The sequence below is a fragment of the Epinephelus fuscoguttatus genome, linkage group LG14 (assembly GCF_011397635.1).
Source record: "Epinephelus fuscoguttatus linkage group LG14, E.fuscoguttatus.final_Chr_v1".
Classification (NCBI taxonomy): Eukaryota; Metazoa; Chordata; class Actinopteri; order Perciformes; family Serranidae; genus Epinephelus; species Epinephelus fuscoguttatus.
Window position 1 is genome coordinate 21,406,327 of NC_064765.1, and position 21,451 is coordinate 21,427,777.

The 21,451-nt window shown below is 41.1% G+C and overlaps 1 protein-coding gene across 4 annotated transcripts in view; it reads left to right on the top strand.

Moving 5' to 3' along the window:
• evla (Enah/Vasp-like a) overlaps positions 1-21,451 on the top strand; it is a 62,507-nt gene that overhangs the window by 26,301 nt on the left and 14,755 nt on the right. For 3 of the 4 annotated variants that reach the window (XM_049595740.1, XM_049595739.1, XM_049595742.1), the window contains exons 2-3: positions 14,052-14,220; positions 16,456-16,636. In XM_049595740.1, the coding sequence (XP_049451697.1) occupies positions 14,052-14,220; positions 16,456-16,636 (350 nt within the window). Of the gene's footprint in view, positions 1-14,051; positions 14,221-16,455; positions 16,637-18,057; positions 18,298-21,451 lie in introns of those variants that run through there. The other variant, XM_049595741.1, reaches the window with a different exon arrangement.

The following is a 21,451-nucleotide window of genomic DNA, read 5'->3' on the forward strand; positions in this document are numbered from 1 at the left end:
AAGTTTGTGTCCACCATTGTGAAGATTTGCCACCATTACCGTATCTGTATTACATTACATGACTACATTACTATATCTCCTCACATGTGCTTGGTTGACTGACATTATTTACTATTATTTAAATGTCAAGTAAGCCCAAGTAGGTTATGATTAACTTACAAAAACTTTACGTGCAATAGTCCACCTTCTCCCCTTTCTCTGTCCGTCTCTCTCAAACACACACATGTTGTGGTGCTCCGTCCTTGTCTCAGTCCTCAAAATTGTGCTACAGTAATGCATAAAGCTGGCGGTTTGCAAGTCAGGTTTGGTAGTTGATTAAAAACCCCACCACAAACCCCTAAAAAATGATGTCATCCTGCATCACAGTGTTTCACTGTGGACATCATTTAACCCTAGATTGTGTGTAAATCTATGTAATTTCCCCAGAGTGACCAAAGTAAACATGTTTGTGTGTGTGAATGTGTGTGGCTGTCTGTTTCTGTTGCCCTAAGATGGCCCTGCACTAAAAATACCAGTGACTGTTATTTTGGGTGTTCGTACAGTATGGGTACTATAATATACTGTGTGTGGGTGTATAATTATGTCCCTGTGTTCCTGTTTGAAAAAGGAGTGGCAGGACATCACAGAGGCCTCAGTCTCAGCAAGATGAGCCTCTGAGCTGAAGTAAAACTTGAACGTGTGTTTGTGCTTTACATTTCACAGAGTTTGTAAGATTATTGGGCCTGTTTACATCTCCCTTAGAACGTGCTTCTTAAACAGATTAGAGGGTCCCTCTCTCTCTCTTCACCCCAGACAGCCATAACTCAGATATGGCAGCATATTGCTCTGCTGCCATCGTTTGTTTACCAAACCTCAGATTGAGCTGTAAACCCTCCCTGACACTGACTGCATGTCTCTATTATCTACAGTACCGACCAGGGATGCATAAAACTGTGTAATTATCACTCCTGCTGCACAGGAAGCCTCTCTGGATGCCTCCGTCTCTCTCAGCCGGCTCTCATTGTGCAGGAGGTTATGATTTTTTTAAGTGAGTTAATTAGCATGAAATGAATTGATTAATTGGGTCTGTGAAGGTGTCACCAGCTGTGCAGATCGACGGCTGCACCTCTAAGATGCAGCAAATAATCAGGATTAATTTTTGGCTTCGTCCGTACCTCTGATTTGACGGTTGGAAAATTAACCTGGATTTCCTGTTGGTGTCAGTCAAACGATCAGGTCTCCTCTCATTATTTTAGGCAACAGTGTTGCCCTTATTAGCCAGCTGAGTTGAAGCATGAGTGACAGAGGCATGGTGCCCCTTATAATTAACAAGATTCATATGCAGGTGATGCCTTTATATGCATATTATTTGAAGCGGAAAGGTTTGGTTCTGGGAGGATTTTTATGTTTTCCTACTCTGATTCAGCGCGAATCGAGGAACTCAGGAAAGACTTTTTTTCTGTTTTCGCATGCAGTTTGTAAATTAAACAGCTAAACTGTCCTAGTTTAGCTGTGTGTCTACTATTTTATTCTGTTATTATAATAAAGTAGCAGCTGTGTTAGGAAAATGCAGCTTTCTCCAGCTCTGTGGGTTTCATACTGTGCACTCATCAAAGCATTCTTTCTTGGAAAATAGCTATCGCAAGTACAAATACAAAAATCCTCTTGTGAAACTTTTCTGCTGCTGTGGCTACAAGCAGGAAGTGGATTTGAGAGGTTATGTCTTTAATAATAGAGAAAATGATCAACTAGGGATACAGAAATGGTTTAAGTTGCATGACTGATGTTCCCAGTTTGAGTCCAGTCAGGTGTTTCTGTTGCATGTGGCTCTCCATCTTTGTTTCCCCTCATTTCCTGCCATCTCTCCACTGTCATAAAAAGTTTACCCTTAAACGACTCATACTCATCACTGTCTTTGTCGTTAAACATACAGCACCACTTGTGTATCAGTGGCTCTGCAACCCTGTGCTGATGGGGCTCTGCTCTGCAGCTTTGGTATCCTTTGGTAGTGTTTTAACATTTAGTCCTCGTCACGGAAACAAAGGCCCAGCAATTCTGAAATGCCCCCATGAATACTGTTTAGAAGAACATACAAGTGACAGTGTGCAGTTTTTTACATCAGCTTTTTATCTTTGGAAAAGTAATTAACCTTTGGGTATAGCTTGAACATGACCGTACAGGAGCTAAGCTAGGCTAACTGCACAGTTGAGGGAAAATTTAAAGGGTAAGTTTGGTATTTTCAACTTTGACCCCATTTTACATGTTTTTGTGTCTAAGTAACTAATGGGATATGAATTTTTTAAAACCAGTTTAGTATGAAAAGAGACTACTTCAGATGGCAACGGTGAAATAGGTTGTAATGTTTCCATGGGGGCATGTTTGCAACATCACTGTGCGTCCACTAAAAGTGTTTTTTTGTTTTGTTTTGTTTTGTTTTTTTCTCACTGACAGGCCCAAATTATCATTATAGTGTCTGACAACATTGTGGAAAGGATTCCTACAGAGATAGACCTATATATTAAAGAGTAAGATCCTTTTTGTTTAACCAGAAACAGTCTCGAAACTGCTATCGCCAAACCCACCAGACTCCATTTGAATAAACAGTAATTTTATCCTTGTAAAGCACACTTTATTCAGAGTCAACAGAAACACAATAAAACTCACAAAACCCAATTTGTCTGTCTTTCTGCTGTTCCAACATTCATCAACTCTTGTTTGGTTGAAATAAACCCTAAATTCACCGAGTTAGATGTGAAAATATGCTGGCTCTGTACACGCTAAAATTACTGTTTATTTGAATGGAATCTGGTGGGTTTGGCGATGGCGATTTATAGGCTGTTTCTGATAGAACAAAGAGGATCTTAACCTTTAACAAAAAGGTCTGTCTCTGTAGAGATACTTTCCATAATGTTGTCAGACACTTATAATAACAATCTGAGCCTGTCAGATTGTGGCCAGAGTTGTTACATTGCAGCCTGTTTTGTGGCTGGAGCAGTTTCACCAATTGTTGATCCCATTAGTCACTTAAACATAAAAACATGACAAAATAGGGTCCAGGTTGTTACCCTTAAACGACTCATACTCATCACTAGTTTTGTCATTAAACATACTGCACCACTTGTGTATCAGTGGCTCAACAACCCTGTGCTGATGGGGCTCTGCTCTGCAGCTTTGGCATCCTTTGGTAGTGTTTTAACATTTAGTCCTCGTCACGGAAACAAAGGCCCAGCAATTCTAAACTGCTGTCATGAGCGGGCCGCGCGGGGCCGTGTTGAATGACTCATCATTTGTTCGGGTCTGTTCGGGTGCCTTCCACTGTGAACCAGCAGGATGAAACAATTACCCCGGCAACAAAAGCTAATTGCCATGATAACAGAAGCTCTGCCCTCGGGTGCTACCCAGAGAGAACGCAACACACACACCCCATCACCCCAACCCACTCCCTCCATATGCCAAGGAAACACTTTCCCAGCCTGAATACAACCAGTGATCTAATCAGGATGCTGACGAATCTTACAGGAACACACAACTGCTGTTCCTAAATACGCAAACCCAACATGTATACAGTCGTTTTTCATCAGGTTCAGGCATCAGTTCTTCCTGCGCTGAGATGTCTGCTAATGGACTGAAACACACAGCCGTGACACTGTGTGTGTGTGTGTGTGTGTGCGCGTGTGTGTGTGTTCATGTATAGGATTTGTGTGTAGGAGGGAGGGGGGGGCACATATGTCTAACCATGTGTGCAGGGAAGTGCTTTGCTTAATTCAAAAGCCTGGGAATGTGGCCTCCTTTTCACCGCTCGCCTTATGAGGCTTATTTGACATGAGGAAGTGCTCAGTGTGGCAGAAGCCTTCATATCCTCTCTGCTCTTGTTTCCTCTCTGCTGTCTATTCATCTCCTTCTCTCTCTCTCTCTCTACTCCTCATCTTTTTTTTCCCTCCTCAACCCTCTCAGGCTGCTTTTTGAGGTGAATATTATTCAGTCTCTGCTGAGAAATCTGCTTAGTCCAGCAAAAACAAGGTGAAATGCTCAGGCAGTGACTGTTGGCTGAATCAAGTCAAGCTGATACTGTTTAAGAACCAGAATACATGTGTTTCCTCTGCACCAATACAAATATATTGCCAGCTAATAGCAAAGGAAACATTTTAAATATTTGTGCTCTCGTTTGCCTGTCAGTGTGGTGTGAGAAACGCTCAGTATTTCTTTCTTTATTCATGAGCTGGTAGTGGGGAAGTGCTTATGCATTTTTAAAGATGTAGTCTATAGAATACACAGGAGGGAAAATACCAGCAGGCTGAAACCTTCAGAGGATTGGAGTGGCCTGAAGAGAGAAACTGCCCAAATGTCAGCTGTTCATTCGAGTTCTTTGCTCCTCAGGGAAACTGCTCAGAACGGCTTCAATCAATATTTTTATATTGACAAAAGTTCACGACTATTTATGTGAAAGGGGTCACATGTAGTGATGAACCACAGAGAAATATAACCTGACTCTGCAGTTTCCTGCAGCTTGACGGAGCATTTTTGCATCTTTGAGCTCCTTGTTTATGTTTTATTGTTTATAACTTACCATAAAACTTCAATGTTATTATTATTCTATTATTTGTCTGAATCACTGAACTCAACCGGCTTATATTTGGGACAGGCCTTTAATTCCTTACACACAAAACTGTCACAAAAGATGAGAAATACAACACTCACAACTAATTTTTATGAAAAACCCTTTTGATTCTTTTGATGGGTGTACCCTTACAAACTAGGGGCATACGATATATCATATAATTTACCTGGCATTTTGGGAATCAATACATATTCTGACTTGACCACTTTGTTTCTCTTGTCTGTCAGGCTGGTAAATCTGAATGAATTACTGTATTCTCTGGTGCTCGTGGTTTCAGTAAAATGAACCTATACAAAGAAATCCACACGCACATCCAAACCAAAAAACAGGCAGGTGCTGAGCTGAAAACAGTGCATACAAAAGAAGATTAAAACAGTCGCGCACTGCAGGGCTCCAATGCTCAGTAGAATTTATTTGAATACAAGTAACATTTCAAGCGTCAGGCTCTTCATCAGACTGCTACTCTGATCAAGAGCCTTTACTCGAAACGTTACTTCTATTCGAGTAAAATGAACCTAACAATTGAACTGTGGAGAATCTAACCGAGCTTATGTTGTGTGTAGCATCTCCATAGTGACAGAAGTTTAAGCATTTATATTTGTATGTGCTATCTGAACACTTAACTGACAGTTACTTTAGTGGGTAGCCAACAACCTGGTTTTATACATCCAAAAAACTTCTAAATGAACTGCTTGGCAACCAGACCCAACATCTAATTGAGACAGGCTTTTACTTGTCAAAATGTGTAGCCACACCAGGCTAGTAAAAGGGGCTGGGCGTGTATTTGGGACAAGGCTTTTAATTGACATTTTACGGTAGTAATTTTATTTGAAGGCTACTTTCCATTTAGGTAAGCCAGTTTTAGTGTTCTGTTATTGTGCCTACTCACTCACTGACATGTCTTACTGGGACACTTAATGGAATGGAGCCATTGCTGATTTTAATAAATGTGTCTGCTGTGAAAAGTTTCTACTGCAGGCTTAAATCACTATTAAACCAAGGGTTCCTACATATTTTCCTGTTTTAAGATTCCATACTTTTTAAGACTCAACTTAAAGACTTATCCGTAGATTTTCTAGATCATATTTGACACCTCAGAACAAATAGCTATATGTTTATTTATTATGTCAATGACTGGTTTTAAAATCCAACTGTTATCATGTATGTTGCCAAATAATTGCCAGAACACTGTAGCTCATACAAATCAGTCAACACCATTCAGTCCACACACCTACGCACGCAAGTTGGACGACGTCCCACTGTCAAACACCTCTGCCCAGAGAGGAAGTAAACTAAACAGTGCTGCCTATACTCGTATTATTTTATCTTAACATATTTGGATAAATAATATTCTGCTGTTGTTCCCCACCCTGTATTGTTTGACTCCTTTGTAAGTAAGAGCTGAAGATGAGTTGAAAATCACTGCATAATTTAGAGGGTAACACAAGCTTAATATTTGGTTATTTGCAGTGCTATGTATATATACATTTAAAAAACTACTGTGCTTTTCTTTTACACCTAATTTAGTCATGGGTGTCTTTATTTGGTTTAGTTAACTGCATTCTCGGAACCCATCGGCTGTATTTGGTGTCTGACTTCCGGCAGACGGCGATACAGCCTCTGGGGGCAGACCCCCAATTTTTTGGCATTCCGGTTTGATTTGGGCAGAGGAGGCGAATTTCCGTTTCCAACTTCCATTTATATATAAGTAAATATGCTGAACCATTGTGATGGATTCAGAGTTTGCAGTGACATCAATTATGTTCCGCCTCCGCCTACAAACAGCCTACAACCGGAAACCAGGGCTCTTCCGCACTTCTTCCAGAGGCAAGATCTCTGGGGTTTGCCTACAGACTCTACATTCTGTATATAGAGACTAAGTTAACTGTAACTGTGAGGTCAGTGGGAGGCAGAGCTGTTGTGCCGGCTGTGATGTACAGGTGTAGGAACAGCTCTGCACAGGAGTGTGCGTTCAGTCGCCATCATTCTTGCCTTGCTTTCGGTGATGTCAAGTTCACTCTGGCCAGCACTCTGTCAGTCTGTGGTAGACGTTTTGGCTGCCTGCTCCAAAAGCCATGAAAAACACTTTGCTGGTGTGATCAAATTATGTTTTAGAAATTCTGCATTTCATATTTTAGAAAACAGATTTGGGATAGTAGTCTGGACACAAATATTTTTCCATATTCTCTTTTACTTTTTTTCTATACTTATTCAGACCTGGAAATTACTAAAATCAAATTCCATACTTTTCCATACTGTGTATAACGAACAAGGATGAATCATACACAGTCAATATATCATCAACAGAAGTCCAATTAGCAACAATAATTTGGGCTTATGAAGCTTATCACTTAAAAATGTCTCTTCTTTGTGATTAATATATTCTAAAATAATGTTTTCTTTAGTCTGACCTTCAGTTTTTCCTGTTTTCCTGCTCTGAACATCAGTTTGATTCATCACATTATTTTAATGTCACTGATTGTGATTTTCAGCAACAGCTGACCTTTTTCAGATGAAGCCGTATCGCCTGCTGTCCCTTCATCATAAACACATACTCACTCTGTTTTCTCTATCATCTCTCTACTCTGCTTATACACCTAAAAATTTGTCCAGTATGGAGCATTTGAGCAAAGTGGGTCTCTTTCTTTTTTTTGGTTGGTAGTAGCAGCTGTGATGTTGAGCAGCTATCATGTGCCTCATTGTGCCTTGTCTCCTCTTTGTCATGTGACCCAGAGAGAGTACGCTACCCTCAGTAATCAGATCACACACAGAAGCATTTAGCACGCTGTCAGAAGTGGGAGAAATTAGCTGAGCTGCTCTGTGAAGATCTGGCTTAGCGTTTACTGCAACCAAAGAAACAAGAAATCGTCTTCTTTTTTTTGGTTCTCCATCCCATGATGTGTCGATTGAGCAATGTACTGTATGTGGAGGAGGAATAGACGAGACGGCCGCTTTATTTCTGACTGCTCCAAGAGAACTGAAACCGTCAGCTTCAAGCTGGAGGCGCTCCATCCCTCTGGCCCAAACTGCTCCAGAAATAGGGCCTGTTTTTGTAAGAAGATCCATCACAGAGGCACAGCCACCTCCCTCCTCCCCTCCCCGCCTTCTTGCAGGGAGCCTCTGGTGGTCTGTCGGGTCTCTGAAGTGGAGAGAAGTGTCAGTTATGTGATTAGAGAGTCTGTTAAACTTATTTAGAGATGTAGGAAACATGACGTCTGTAGTTATCCCTTATGGTTTTACATGCAGAATGGGAGGTTCTGCTCAAATGTCGAGGCAGTGAACTTTTCAGATCTCTATATCCTGCAGTTATCAGTGATGAAATGATGATTTGTTTTTGTTATTCCTGATATATAAGGAGTAAGATGACATTTGCAGGAGGTTAAGGATGAATCTTTGCGTCTGTGTCTGTCCAACAGGATTGTATCTGGAGTGACTCGTCAGATCAGATTCTGTGCTGTATCTGAATGTATTTGAGGAACTTTGCTTTCACATCTGCTTGTGTAAAAGACAAATGTGTTTCCTGTTTGATTTTCAAGTTCCTGTTTGTCCCTTGGTGGAGGATATCTGTTGTGTAACCATTTTCCAGCCGTCAGCATCTACATCCAGACTTACTTTTTGTGTCTTACTGTGTTTAACCATTCACAAAATGTCTCTGCACTGGAATCATTGTCACGAATAAATTGTGTTGTGATGTCTCTGATATGATATTGCTGCTGGTTAACTCGGCAGCAGTTGTGCAGTGGGGAATGATGGATATTTGACACAGGGAGGGTGGTTGTAATCGTGGGAGTTGTTGCTGAAATCCATCTGTCAAGTGAGCTTTAAAGGCTTTTCCCCGAGGGAAGACATGATGTTGCCGTGCAGTTTATTCTCAGACCTTCTGATACTGTTGCGTGGAAATAAACATCTTTATGTCAAGTGTCAGACAGGTGATTTACTCTGAGATACTTATGATGAAAAAGAGTTTTAGATCAGAGAAAAATCTCTTATGCTGCCTTGCTTGCCAGATGCCTAATTTAACTTAAATGGAAAGACACACGCCCACCAAACTTTTTTAATTAGAGAAAATAAAATACTTATTAAGGGACTCCATAAAGACTTTTTATGAAGTATAGAATCCCTCTCTTAACCATGTTAAAAAGAAAATCCATTGCCAGCTTTTCCGTAAAAAGGATAAAGGGAGAATTAAGAGGAATTTATATTTTTGTGGCAGACCATACGCCATAGCCTACGCATATGGCCTACGCCGTGGTAAGAATTTACACTTGTGCGGTGGTGTGTCTGTGTCTCTCCGCCGTTACACCTCCAAAACAATGGTGGCTTTCTGTGAAGTGCTGTCAAGTTTAGTTGATTCAAAACACACATTAAACATGGCTTAATAGCGAAAATTTCAAACACAAGTACAAAAATCAGCTTCACTATAACTCGCAGCATTCACAGACAAACATTTGTCTTTATCTGGACACATTTTCCCCACTAATACAACATGCTAATGTCATTAGCACAAGTCTATGGCATTTTACATTGTATAAATTAGCATAGTAGCTAGCGAACTTTTCCTCTACTCATATGAAGCCAGGGACAACAGCAACATTTAACAAAGGTAAGGTTACAAAATTCAGCTCCATTACAACTCACAAGGTTCACTGACAAAACAACTGTCTTATACTAAACACGTTTTCCAAACAAATACAACATGCTAACGTTATTAGCACAAGCCTATGGAATTTTGCATTGTGTAAATTAGTTTAAAAAAGAAAAGAAAAATGGAGATGGACGTAGTTTGATATCCAGCCCTCACACTGTTACTGTGTTTCATTTTGAATTCCTTCCATGTGAATTTTAGGGGAATTCATCCAAATTGCACTTTATTATTTTTGCAAGAGTAACTCTCAGGTATGCAGGGTTTAAGTGAAGCCAGTAGAATCTCATCACTATGTCATCGCTGCTGAGTTATTTGAGGCCGTTCAGACGACCCCAGGGGAACCGGAGAGCAGACGATGGCAGGAAAAGTGAGAGGAAGCCGGCTGGGACTGAACCATGTGTTCAAGCGGTCCGGGGGGGGGTCTCTCAGGTGTCACGCTGTGTTCCTCCTGCAGAGCGGCACCTCGAAGGAAAGGTTGTCAGAGGAGGAAGGGGGGCGGTCACATGTTGGCATTTGAATGTTACTGCCGTCCTCGGGGCCTGAAACAAGTCCCAGTCCTCGTTAACTGCTGTGAAAGACAACCTCATGTATCTGCTTCATCGTTATATTATTTCTGCCATTTTTATTGTGAATGTAATTGTGCTAAATTGCTGGAGGTTTAATATTACGCCATATAATCTCATTCACCTCTGGCTCTGCATTAAAAAGTCAAGGTAACAGAACAATTAATCACACTTTTGGCTCTTGTCACCATTTCTGGCTTTTTTCATACCTTCATAACTTAAACAGCTTTGAGCTGCTGGAACACCTCTCTAACGGGGTCATGCATATCTCCAGTGTGTCATTCCAACGTCTCAAATGTTATTATTTAGCAGAAGTTAATGTTTTAATGGTTTTAAGATGTGACTGCAAGGCACAATCATGTGCACTCCATACTGAATATCTTGAAACTTTGTCAAGGAGGAGAAAACTTAAAGAAAATTTAAAGCTGCAACTGTTACTCAATCAAATTGTTAATTGAAGGGGTGAATGAAATATCAAGTTTGAAGACATCATTTTGGGCTCTGGGAAGATGTGATGGGTGTTTCCACTACTTTCACATTGGATGCATAATAATCAGCAGATAATTAAAGTAATTTGCCGTAAATTATAAAGCTGCACTCTTACACCTCTCCCTCACTGGATGCGATGTGAACAATCGAACATCAGATTGTTTCAGCTTTTACCAGTGAAGACGTCCTGACCTAATCTGTGCATCAGCAAACAGGCTAAGTGCCACCCCGGCTCTATTTTTGCAAAGCTTTGCGCACCTCCAGCCTATTTTCAGAGGTACAGCAGGCTGTTGCTTAGGCTCAGTCAGAACTCGAAAGGGTGTTGTTGTCATGCGTAGTATATCTGAACAGGTTTTCATGCTCCATCCACCAGGGTTTGCTTGTTTGCTGTATGTTAGTCCGCCTCTTTTTTCCACCCAATCCTAGTTACTGTTGCTGCTGTAGTGGCCATGTCATGCTTATATGAACCACTGCGGTGATAAAAGGAACACTTCACTCCCTGAATGACCTTTTTTTTTCAGTTAATCAACAAATTACTGAATTTGTGAAGAAAACTTTGTCTCACATGTCTCCACAATGAACGAAGAATCCAAAAACTAAAAAAATTCTTCATGAATTGCAGTAGTGGGCCCCTTGCCCACATTTAACCACATTAAAACTATATCAAAACATCCATTTTCGTAGTGTAAAACAACTCCTGCAGTATAGTCCAAGTCTCATTTATTCAGTCGTACGCTCAGTGCCTCCCAAACTCATGCATTTTCACTAAAACCTTACTATTTAAAGCACTTGCACATCTGAGTGCCAGGGCAAGTGTGCTCGTGTTTATGCAAAGATGTTTCAAATATTGAGGTTTTAGCAAAAATGCATGTGTTGTAGAAGTACTGAGCATATGATTGGACAAATGAGACTTGAATTACACTGTACAAGTTGTGTGAGAGCTTGTAAACAGATGCTTTCATACTGTTTTAAACGTGGACCCCTTTTACTCCAATTCATCAAGAAGTTTTCTCTGTTTTTGGATTCTTCGTTCAACATAGAGGTATGTGAGTATAAAGAGTTTTCTTTACATATTCATTTTGTACAGGAAGCATCCTTAAAGGCTCTGGCATACCTTGACAGTCAGCGAGCGCATCAACAATGCTCTTTAGTTTGCTTTTCTTGGCCCTCACACCTTCAGACTGCTAATGTGAGTCTCAGTGCCAGAGAGCCGGTCCCTGAGGTGCTGAAAGTGAAAATTAGAGAAGCGTTTAGTGACTTCACAGGTTCTGCGAGTTAACCTCACCTCCGCCAGTCCTCATCCCCTCGCCACCTGCTGTTATGTGTTTCCACCTTCAGACACATATGGTGCTAAGGTCATAACAGTAGTCACACACACAACACAGATGGATCCTTATTTTGCGAGCTGTATCTCTTGAAAGTGGTCGTTTTGTGATGTGATTTATGATTTGTCGAAGCCACATAAGTCATCAGCCACATGTCTCGTTTTATGAATGAATTCCCTTTCGGCTGCGTGGTTGTGAACGTGATTATTTTATGCGTCCTAGTAGCTTTGTGATGTGCGACTTTTCATTTGCTTTTCACCAAACGAGCCTCCAGCTGGCGATACACTTGCTGATCAAACACTTGCGTTTTTAGCACACTGTATCATTAACCGACACATCACGCGCACCCCTCAAAACACTTCTTCATGCGCTGTAATGGTGCGACCACACCACAGTAAAGGCCAGGAGGGAGAGGGGAATTTTCCAGGGTTCGGTTTTACGTTGAGGTCTTGTTTATAGCCTTCAGAAATGGCACCCACTCTCTTCTCAGCACACACACTGTCAGATATCTACAGTGGCAGTGTGTTATTCCTAATGTGGTAACTGCAGAGAGGTGTGGCTCCCCAGTGCCCCCTCAGCTAACCAGATAATTACACAGTAACTCTGTTGCACTGGTTTCACTTTAGTGACCACCAGCACATTTTCACCGTGCTGCTCAGCAGTAACAGTATGAGAGTTAACGGTGCAGGGAAGCATCTCTATAATCTAATACTCTCCACTGTTCTAGGGAAGAGTTTAATGATACCAATGCTATTATCAGTTCTGATTTTTGATCAGTTTTCTGTGTTGAGTTTTTTAGCATCAATGCAACGATTTTATTCTCACTGTTTCTGAACACGGTGTAGAAATTAATTTGAAATAAGTCATGCGTGTGACTTAGCATGGTGCTGACAGTGGTGGGCAGAGTACTGACAATCTATACTCAAGTTAAACTAAAAATTATCGATTGAGAAACACACTAGAGTAAAACTTTTGATTTTTAATGAAGTAGAGTAGATATCAAACAAAGACGGACAGCCTATACAGTTGAGATATGAACAATCTCCCACTCCTTCTCTTCCACTCCCCCCCCCCCCCCCCCCCTTCCTTACTGTAACATCAAATATTAATGTTAAACATGAAAAATTAATGTAGCTTTAATTAACGTTAGCCAGCGAGCTACCTTTTCCCTTACAGTATAGGCAACTTTCCTTAATGTGTTTCTTCCAGGCAGTTGCAACCTTGCATCTGCAGTAGAGTTGCTCCTCACGTGCTCTCACTTCCACGCTCAATCCCCTCATTAAGAGCAGACTAATAACAAAGGTATAAATAGCAAATGTAGCAAAGTATAAATACTTGAGTAAAGAGTAGAAGTAGAATTTCAAAAAAGGAGCATAAAAAGTGTTTGATCCTTTAAAAAAAGCAACTTTTTTATTCATGTGTTTGTTGTTATGCGTCATGTTACTATAACAGGATATTTACCATCAGCATTGGACTTGATGCTCTGTTGTGAGGCAGTGGAACTTGGGTGCAGAGTGTCAAACACATGGCATTCCTGGAGTTTAAGCTCATGTTGTGTGGACAGATTTCCTAGCAGATTGCTGCTGTGTCAGCACTTACTTAAAATGATCATTTTAGAGATCATTACAAGCAGCACTGTTGTCGTCTTTCTTGGTGAAATGAAGCCACGCTCTGGACCGTTCCTTCCTCTCCACCATGACTCCTTCTGGTTGCAAGTTTCCAGGAGTGTAGATGCACGAGTTTGTTGTCGTTGTTTGTTTTGCGATCTGCAACTGTCAGATAAATGTGCAGGCATCAATGAAAAGAGTCAATCAGCTCCAAGGCAAACAATGCTGATGGATTGGACAGTTTGGAGCTGGCTCTCAACTGAAACTCATCCTGTCCCATCTATTGACTGTTAGGAACTGAATCCCATTTTCCACCTAGAGCAACCTCTTTGGTCTTGCCACAAACTAAACAAGCTCTGGTCAGATGTTTTAAGTGCTTTTCAGAAGTACACAACTGTGATATTACACCAGACCCACGCACTACCATCCTGGGTGGAACACAACATCTGTTAGCCCTATCCCACTTGCAACAGAAGACAATACAATGCGGCATGATTGTGGCAAAAAGGAATATTTTAACTGTTTGGAAAACTGGGGATGTGCCTTCTTTGAAGACCTGGTTGGCAGAAATCACCAACTTGTTACACATGGAGCGACTTAGATACAGAGATTGTTAGATTGTTGATCGCTATGGAAATGATTTATCTTTGTTAACATGACAAGGTGTTTAAATTATCTCAGAAATCATCAATCAAAACTATATGTTTCAGCTTCTATAATAAATTAAGTTAACCACTGTATGCCCCTTTCCACAAACAACAGAACATTGTCACAATATTTAACTGGATTCCTCTTACGTTCCCTTTTCTTTCTGTCTTCCTTCAGTGAACAGAGTATCTGTCAGGCACGGGCCTCAGTGATGGTCTACGACGATGCCAGTAAGAAGTGGGTGCCCATCAAGCCTGGGCAGCAGGGCTTCAGCCGCATCAACATCTACCACAACACTGCCAACAACACCTTCAGAGTGGTGGGCGTCAAACTGCAGGACCAGCAGGTGAGAGGCTCAGGGAAATAATCAGCATCACACTCTCGGTGATGAGAGGACATTTCTGATGCTTTGGCTTCAGAGCTCCATTCTCTAGCTGATGTGATGTTTCTGTATGTGTTGTTTTCAAGCACTTTCATGTCAGTAAGTGCCAAGTTGGATATGTCAGAGCTTTCAGAAGTACCTCAGTTTCTCAGTTGGTAATTAAGTAATGATGATAACTCTATACTACATCAGTCAATCAGGGTGCAGGACCCTCAGTAGCTCTGCAGGTAGAGCAGACGATCTATGTACACGGGCTAAGCCCTTGCTACAGCGGCTGCAGGGTCAATCCTAGCCAACTGTCCTTTGCTGCATGTCATCTCCTCTCCTTTCCCCCGTTAACACTTGAACTGTCCTATCAAAGAAAGGCCAAAAAAAAAAAATCAATGTGTCATTAGCAACAGAAAAAAACAGTGGATGTTGTCACACGTTTTCCATTTTAGAAAATATTAGCGTTACATTTATGCTGTTATATACGTTTTTTTTTTTGTTTGTTTGTTTTTTACTTCAAAGAAGAGTTGTTTTGAAGAATACTTTCCTATATTTGCAATAAAATATATGTACTTCTGCTCCGTAATATTGGGCTACACACGTCTAGCTTCGTTTATAGATCCACTTACCTATAAATAATGTTTATGCTCAGCTCACACACAACTTAGATTGTCCCTAAGCAAGAAACTTCTAATTTGGCCATCGCTATCTTGGTTGTTTGGAGTCTGAAGTTTTTATATTTAGGTGAGAGGCTGATGCTGTGAGGAGCGAGGGGTGGATCTGACTGAGAGGCCGAGGACACTATCCACAGACAGCCTGTCACTCAAAGCACCCTGCCCTTAAACGGTTTAGTTAATAAAAATTCACTTCCTGTTCAGTTATTATAAATGTTGAAATTAGCTATAGAGACCAAAGCCTTTTTGGCACCAGACTGTAAACATGTTTATTTCTGCTGTAAGGTTGGGCATTTTAGTATGGATGTCTGTGAGGATTGACTCACTTCCGGAGCCAGCCTCAAGTGGCCGCTCAAAGAACTGCAGCTTTGGCACTTTGGCACTGGCTTCATTTTTCAGCCCTGTAGGTTGCTGCTAGCTACTAGTCAATCATAACACTGTAGACTGAATGAAGGTGTGGCCCTACTTCCTCCACTACCTCACTTCAATTGGCTACAGCTCAGGATCAGGGTAGAAGATCAAACGCCTTCGTCTCCCTTCAGAAGAGACACATGCACATCTCTAACCTAACGTCCAGACCTTGTTTGCCTTTCAAATGACCTGAGCAACAGTCATGTTATGCCCTCTCTGCTTTGTCAGCCCAAAACACTGACTTTTTATCACAGAGGACCTGTTTGAACATAATACATTTGATGTAATAGATTACATCTAATGAAGTTACTCAAGAAGTGTTTGACAAGATACTTTTTTACTCTTACTCAAACAGTTATTTTTATGAGTCCTATTATTTCTACTTGAGTCAGTATAATAACTAAGTAACAATAGTTTTACTGCCGTTTCTGTTCTGCTCTGCTCACCACTGGTTTTGCCCTTTTTAAAATGCAATATTTTTTTTTTTTAGCTTGATTTACAATTAATGCCTTTTAGGAATTTGTCAGTGCAAAAATTTGTGTTCCTTCTACTTTTAAGATGGATTGAATGTAATATTGTTGAATATGTGACATGATCATCTCAAAATAAACACAGAATAAACCTGATGCTGATTTTTAGTGTTTAAAACTGCTGAAAAAAAGTCGGGGCGTCGGTGGCTTAGTGGTAGAGCAGGCGCCCCATGTACAAGGCTGTAGCCGCAGCGGCTTCTCTGTCCTATCAAATAAAGGCTAAAAATGCCCCAAAAAATACCTTAAAAAAAAAGTGACAATGAATTAACCCAAAATAATATCTGAACAGTATTAACTAGTATTCAAGTATTGTGTATAGTGTGGAATTTGAGGACACATTTTAGATACATTTGGTGTCTGGTTTTCTACCTTAGAGGTTAGAATATCATAGTGTGAAGTGTTGTAGACAGACACTGGTATTTAATCTCCAAACAGCTGGTAAACTGTGTGGGAGAAGAGTAAGAATCTCCGTCCACTCCCTCAGCACCACCTGCTGAAGTAGACTGAATGAAATACTTCATCAGCAGCTGTCAATACTTCACCAACATGTCTGGCCAGCGTTTACTCACAGCCTGTTTTTCGTTCCCTTATCAAAGGTGGTGATCAACTACTCCATAGTGAAGGGCCTGAAATACAATCAGGCCACCCCAACCTTCCATCAATGGCGTGACGCCCGCCAGGTCTATGGGCTGAACTTTGCCAGTAAGGAGGAGGCCACCACCTTCTCCAACGCCATGCTGTTCGCCCTCAACGTCCTCAGCTCACCTGACAGTGGAGGTAAGGAGTCCTAACTTGAGGGATAAGTGAATCTCTCTGATAATTAAATGCACCGTTTTGAACACTATTTAAAGGCCGACTGTCTGCGTTCGTTTTCTGGGTTTTTAAAATGGAAATACCCACTCAGCTGTTAGCAAAAAGCAGTGCTGTAGGTTACAGCGCTGATGCCCTCCTCTCACCTCCCTCAACCTACACACACGCCGCTCAGGCTTGAGAAAATAGCATTTAGACACTAAAACATGTGGCATTGCATAGCACAGTGGTTTGACTACATAAGGAACACTGATAGGAAGCTACAGAATGACCCTTTAATCCATCCCATTATAAATTTACCTTTTATTTATGGATGCTTTCATGGAGTACTGAGGTGCACATTATGTATTGGACTTCCTGTCTGACAGTGAGTTTTTTCTTAGATGTTTTCAAATGAAGAGGCTCGTCTCAGAGGAGGAATAAATGATTGAAGTCTTTTGAATCTTAAGATGGTGTTGGAAACCTGCTAATGGAACCTTTTGGTTCAAATTACGTCTGGCGGACTTAAACACTCATCTGCGAGCAGTTTAAATCTATTTTTGCTCTCAGAAGAATGTCAGGTAACCACAATCGAATAATCCACATAGTTTTGGATGTTTGTTTTGACTACGTAGACGTTCTTTAATGGACGCTGTCTCATCAGACTCTGTCCTGTTTAACAGGACTGTGTACAGACGGCCTGTTGAGAAGACAGTATTAAAGCTATTCATTTAAATGGCATAATAATCTTAATTGTTGATTATGTGACCACATTCAAAACACTGCAGTAGCCAGACATTATGAAGTGCAGCTGCTTAACTAAGCTGCACTACCCTCTGCTGGTTAATAGCATGTACTGCAGCTACACTCTGCACACTGAACTGCACTGTAACAACAGTATCAGGAGCTGTTTGGCTGCTGACGGGAATTTGTCCTTATTAAAGATACTTTTTTTTTTTTTTTGTTCATTTCATATTAATTGCAAAGCATTACTTTAAATGCCTCCCAAATTAAAAGCATAGCACTCTGTACAGCTTGCAGCTTGATTAGACACATGTAGTTAATTTGGCAGATTTGTAGTTTTGGGGTTTTATACATGGACAGTGAATGAATTTTGTTGGAACCCTGCAGTGTATTTGAAGCCAAACTCACGCCTACTCTTGGTTTACAAAATAGCGTCTGACCAGCTCTGGTTACGCGCTACTTATAAGCTGTGTGTGTGTGTGTGTGTGTGTGTGTGTGTGTGTGTGTGTGTGTGTGTGTGTGTGCGTGTGTGTGTCTAAGATATTGAGAGAGAATATCTGCGAGTGTTTAACTGTGGTGTCATCCCATCCCATCCTTGTGACTTTCCTATTGGTGGCTAAAATATCCCATATGGAGCCTCAGTGTCGAACCCCACCGTGCTCACATGGCAGCCCGACTTTTTTTGGGTGTATTTGGATGTGGGATCATGGGCCTCGACATGCAGGGCAAACTTACCTACCTAAGCTCTCACTTAACCGCATTACTTGTGTTACTTCTCGCTGAAAGTATAGCATAGTTACAAAGAAAGTATCGTGTAGTCCTGAGCTGGCTGTGGAAAATCATGCTGACTCCAGAGATTTCACCTGGTGTCCTCAGAAGGGTTTCTTCAGCTATCATCATCCTCAGTAAGTGACGGTCTGCAGAGGAATATGTCCCCTGGCCTTGCATGGTAACAGAAGTTGAGCCTATTTGTTCGGGTGTGTAGATAATCATGCATCGTGTTGCTTTCAGTGGTGGAAATTAACTAAGTATATTTACCCAACTGCAGTCTTGAGGTACATGTTCTTTACCAGAGTAATCCCAATTTATGCTACTTTATACTTACACACCGCCTCTTTTCTGCTGGGAACATTGTACTTTTCACTCCTTGCCAGCTCCTCTGACAGCTGTAGTTACTGTTGAGATTCAAATTTATATGAACAGACATGATAATCTCACATAATAGAGTGTATTGTTGAATATTAAACCACAGGTTCTCAAGTAGGGACAGGTGATACCAAACTTTTTTAATTCAATATAACAGTTTTAGAAAGAAAAAGATCATTAAAGATTAAGGACAATCACATGACACACACCATATAAAAACGCATGTATTACAAATTCATCATGGGCCTCTTCTTGTCCTTGTGACTTCCAGGGTGAGTTGTTTTTAAATGTTTGAAGAGGTTACTCATGTTGCTGCTGTGGCCTCTTATGAAGAACTGGCCCCTGTGTCTAGTTGGGGCTGCTTGTGAAGTTTCAGATGTGTGTAACAAGCAGTTACACCAAAGAGGGATGCAGTATTTCAGTAAACCAAAGTGTTGAGCTTTGTTGATCTGAACAGTGTATCTGGTCACACTGGGAGATTTACCAATCTGTCATGGACTATTGGCAGTTTGTGCTTACATAACTGAGACAGGTTGTGCTTAACTACACCAGCAGCCTTATTATGAGTGATTATCAGATAGATACTATCAGACATCCAGAGAACATTCATATTCAGAGAGTACAAACACGTCAATTTTAAAGGTTCTATAATGACATTAAGGACAGTTATGTAGCAACCCACTGTTTGCTATGTAAAGATACAGTTGAGTAATGGCTTTCTGAGGACAGAGTGATGTCATACTGCCTTTGTTTGTGTTGTAATCTGAGCTTCTCTGTTGGTTGCTGTGGTAGACTGTTCAGCGGCACGTGCATGTTTGTGCGTGTGAGTTTATGGCTAGCTAATTGCTGCCGCTCTGCACTGCGCTCGTACCATGGTTACCACTGATAATGTTGTCATGGAAGCTTAGTGCCCATCATGCAGTTCCCCCCCAGGTTAACAATGTTAGCTCTGTTGCTGTTGTTAGCGCTGCTTATGGAGTTAGCCACATTAGCTGCCACCTCCATGTTGAGAACAACATGAATCAGGCTCTAAACCATAGATATGCTCTGACTGTCATACACTGCTCCTTTCAGTGAAGGTGGCAGAGTGTCCACGTGTCCATCTGTCTGTCTTTGTCTCATTCGTGCTGCGTCTAAGAAGCCTGTTGTTCATCATCCATCATGTTTTAATGCTACGGCCTTCTGAATGTTTAAAGACAGAACAGCGCAGTACAAGAGGGAGAAATAATTGATTTTCCTTTGATCACATTAAGACACACACACACACACACACACACACACACACTGGTCTCCTGAGCTTCCATAAAATGCCTACAAGTCTGATCAGGCCCCCTCTTCCCGTGAGCTTCCTGTTCTTCCCTCACCATGGCAACAGCCTGCACCATGTACCATTCACCACGTCGGTAGCGGAAGCACACATACGCATGGATACACACTCAAGACGACCCAGCACGGGGTGATAATTGTCTCCCTCACAGCATCGACCTCATTAACGTCTACACAAAGGTTATGAGGTGTTAACTCTGTTTCGAGACTGACTCCCTGAAGTGTCACCTTAAAACATACTGTAGTTGTTGACAGGTGGATGGCAGGAGTGTGCAGGACATGATGTTTTCGCTGCGTTCATATCTGTATCTTTATATCCTTATATCATTAATTGGAGGTTTATGTTTCTGCAACAAACATTGCTGCTGGTGCAAACAAATAGAAGAAAAGGAGTCATGCTGATACTTAAACAAACGGCCTGTATTTACAAAGCCCGCAAGGTGTCAGAGAGCTTTGCTGTCAACCGACTCTTAGCATGGCGTTCATTGTGATCTGAAAGCTTATTCAAGATCTGGGTTGCTGTTCTAAAATGCTTAATTAAGACCGATCAAAGGATATAGTTATTATTTCAGTGTCCGAGAAGGAGTGTTTTCAACCGTCACAATATTTGCTAATTTTAAGGTGCAGTTTTGTCAGCAGAGCACATAATTACCATGCGCTAACAAGCAGAGATGAGGGGAGTGTCAGAGAGCGAGGGAAACAAGACATCATCCAGGCGTCACTTTTTTTTTCCATGCTCCTCGTTACGGTAGCACAACAAAAGAAATCCACTAACCAGGTCAGCTGTGGCAGAATAAACTGAAGCATGCTGTTATCAGCAGGTGATACCTGCATTTAGTATTTTAGTCTGTTGCTGCCTGAGGACAGAAGGGTTGAAGCAAAAGTCAATTTTAATTTATAGCCCACAGTCACACATTTGTCTCGACAGGAAAGAAAAATGTTGCATTTATTTTTCCTGTGTGTGTGTATATATATGTATATATATATATATATATATATATATTTGTCTTGCTATTAGCTTGTCAGCTGCCTGTAAAGCACTTTTAATTGGACTAACCTGCATGAAAGGTGCCGTCAAATGAATAGTGGTTGACTGATCTGATTTAGATTTGATAGTAAAGATAATAAGTTAAAGAGTCTGCAGCAGAAAGAGTCGCATTTTAGCCAGAAACCCTCATAACGCATGAATAAAAAGCTCTTGTAGTGTTCTATCTGAAAGGCAAGTTTAGTTTAGTGTTTTGGGAGTTTGTTCCAGATATGTGGTGCATAAAAAAACCTCTCTATGTTTAGTCCAGACTCTGGGGACACAAGGCACACCTGTCCCTGAAGACCTGAGAGGTGTGGATGGTTCACGCTGTAGCAGAGGGTCAGAAATGTTTTTGAGCTGTAAAAATTTCAGTTTTTTAATAACTATTTTGAAGCCGGTTATCTGACAGACAGGAAGCCAGCGTGAAGACCTCAAAACTGGAGAGATGTGGTCCACCTTTTGGTCTTAAGAGCACTTGAATCCAAAACTAAGAGTCAAATAAAAAGCGTACATTACATTTGGTACTAAAAGGGGCCTAAGAATTCTCTTCAGTCCTCGCT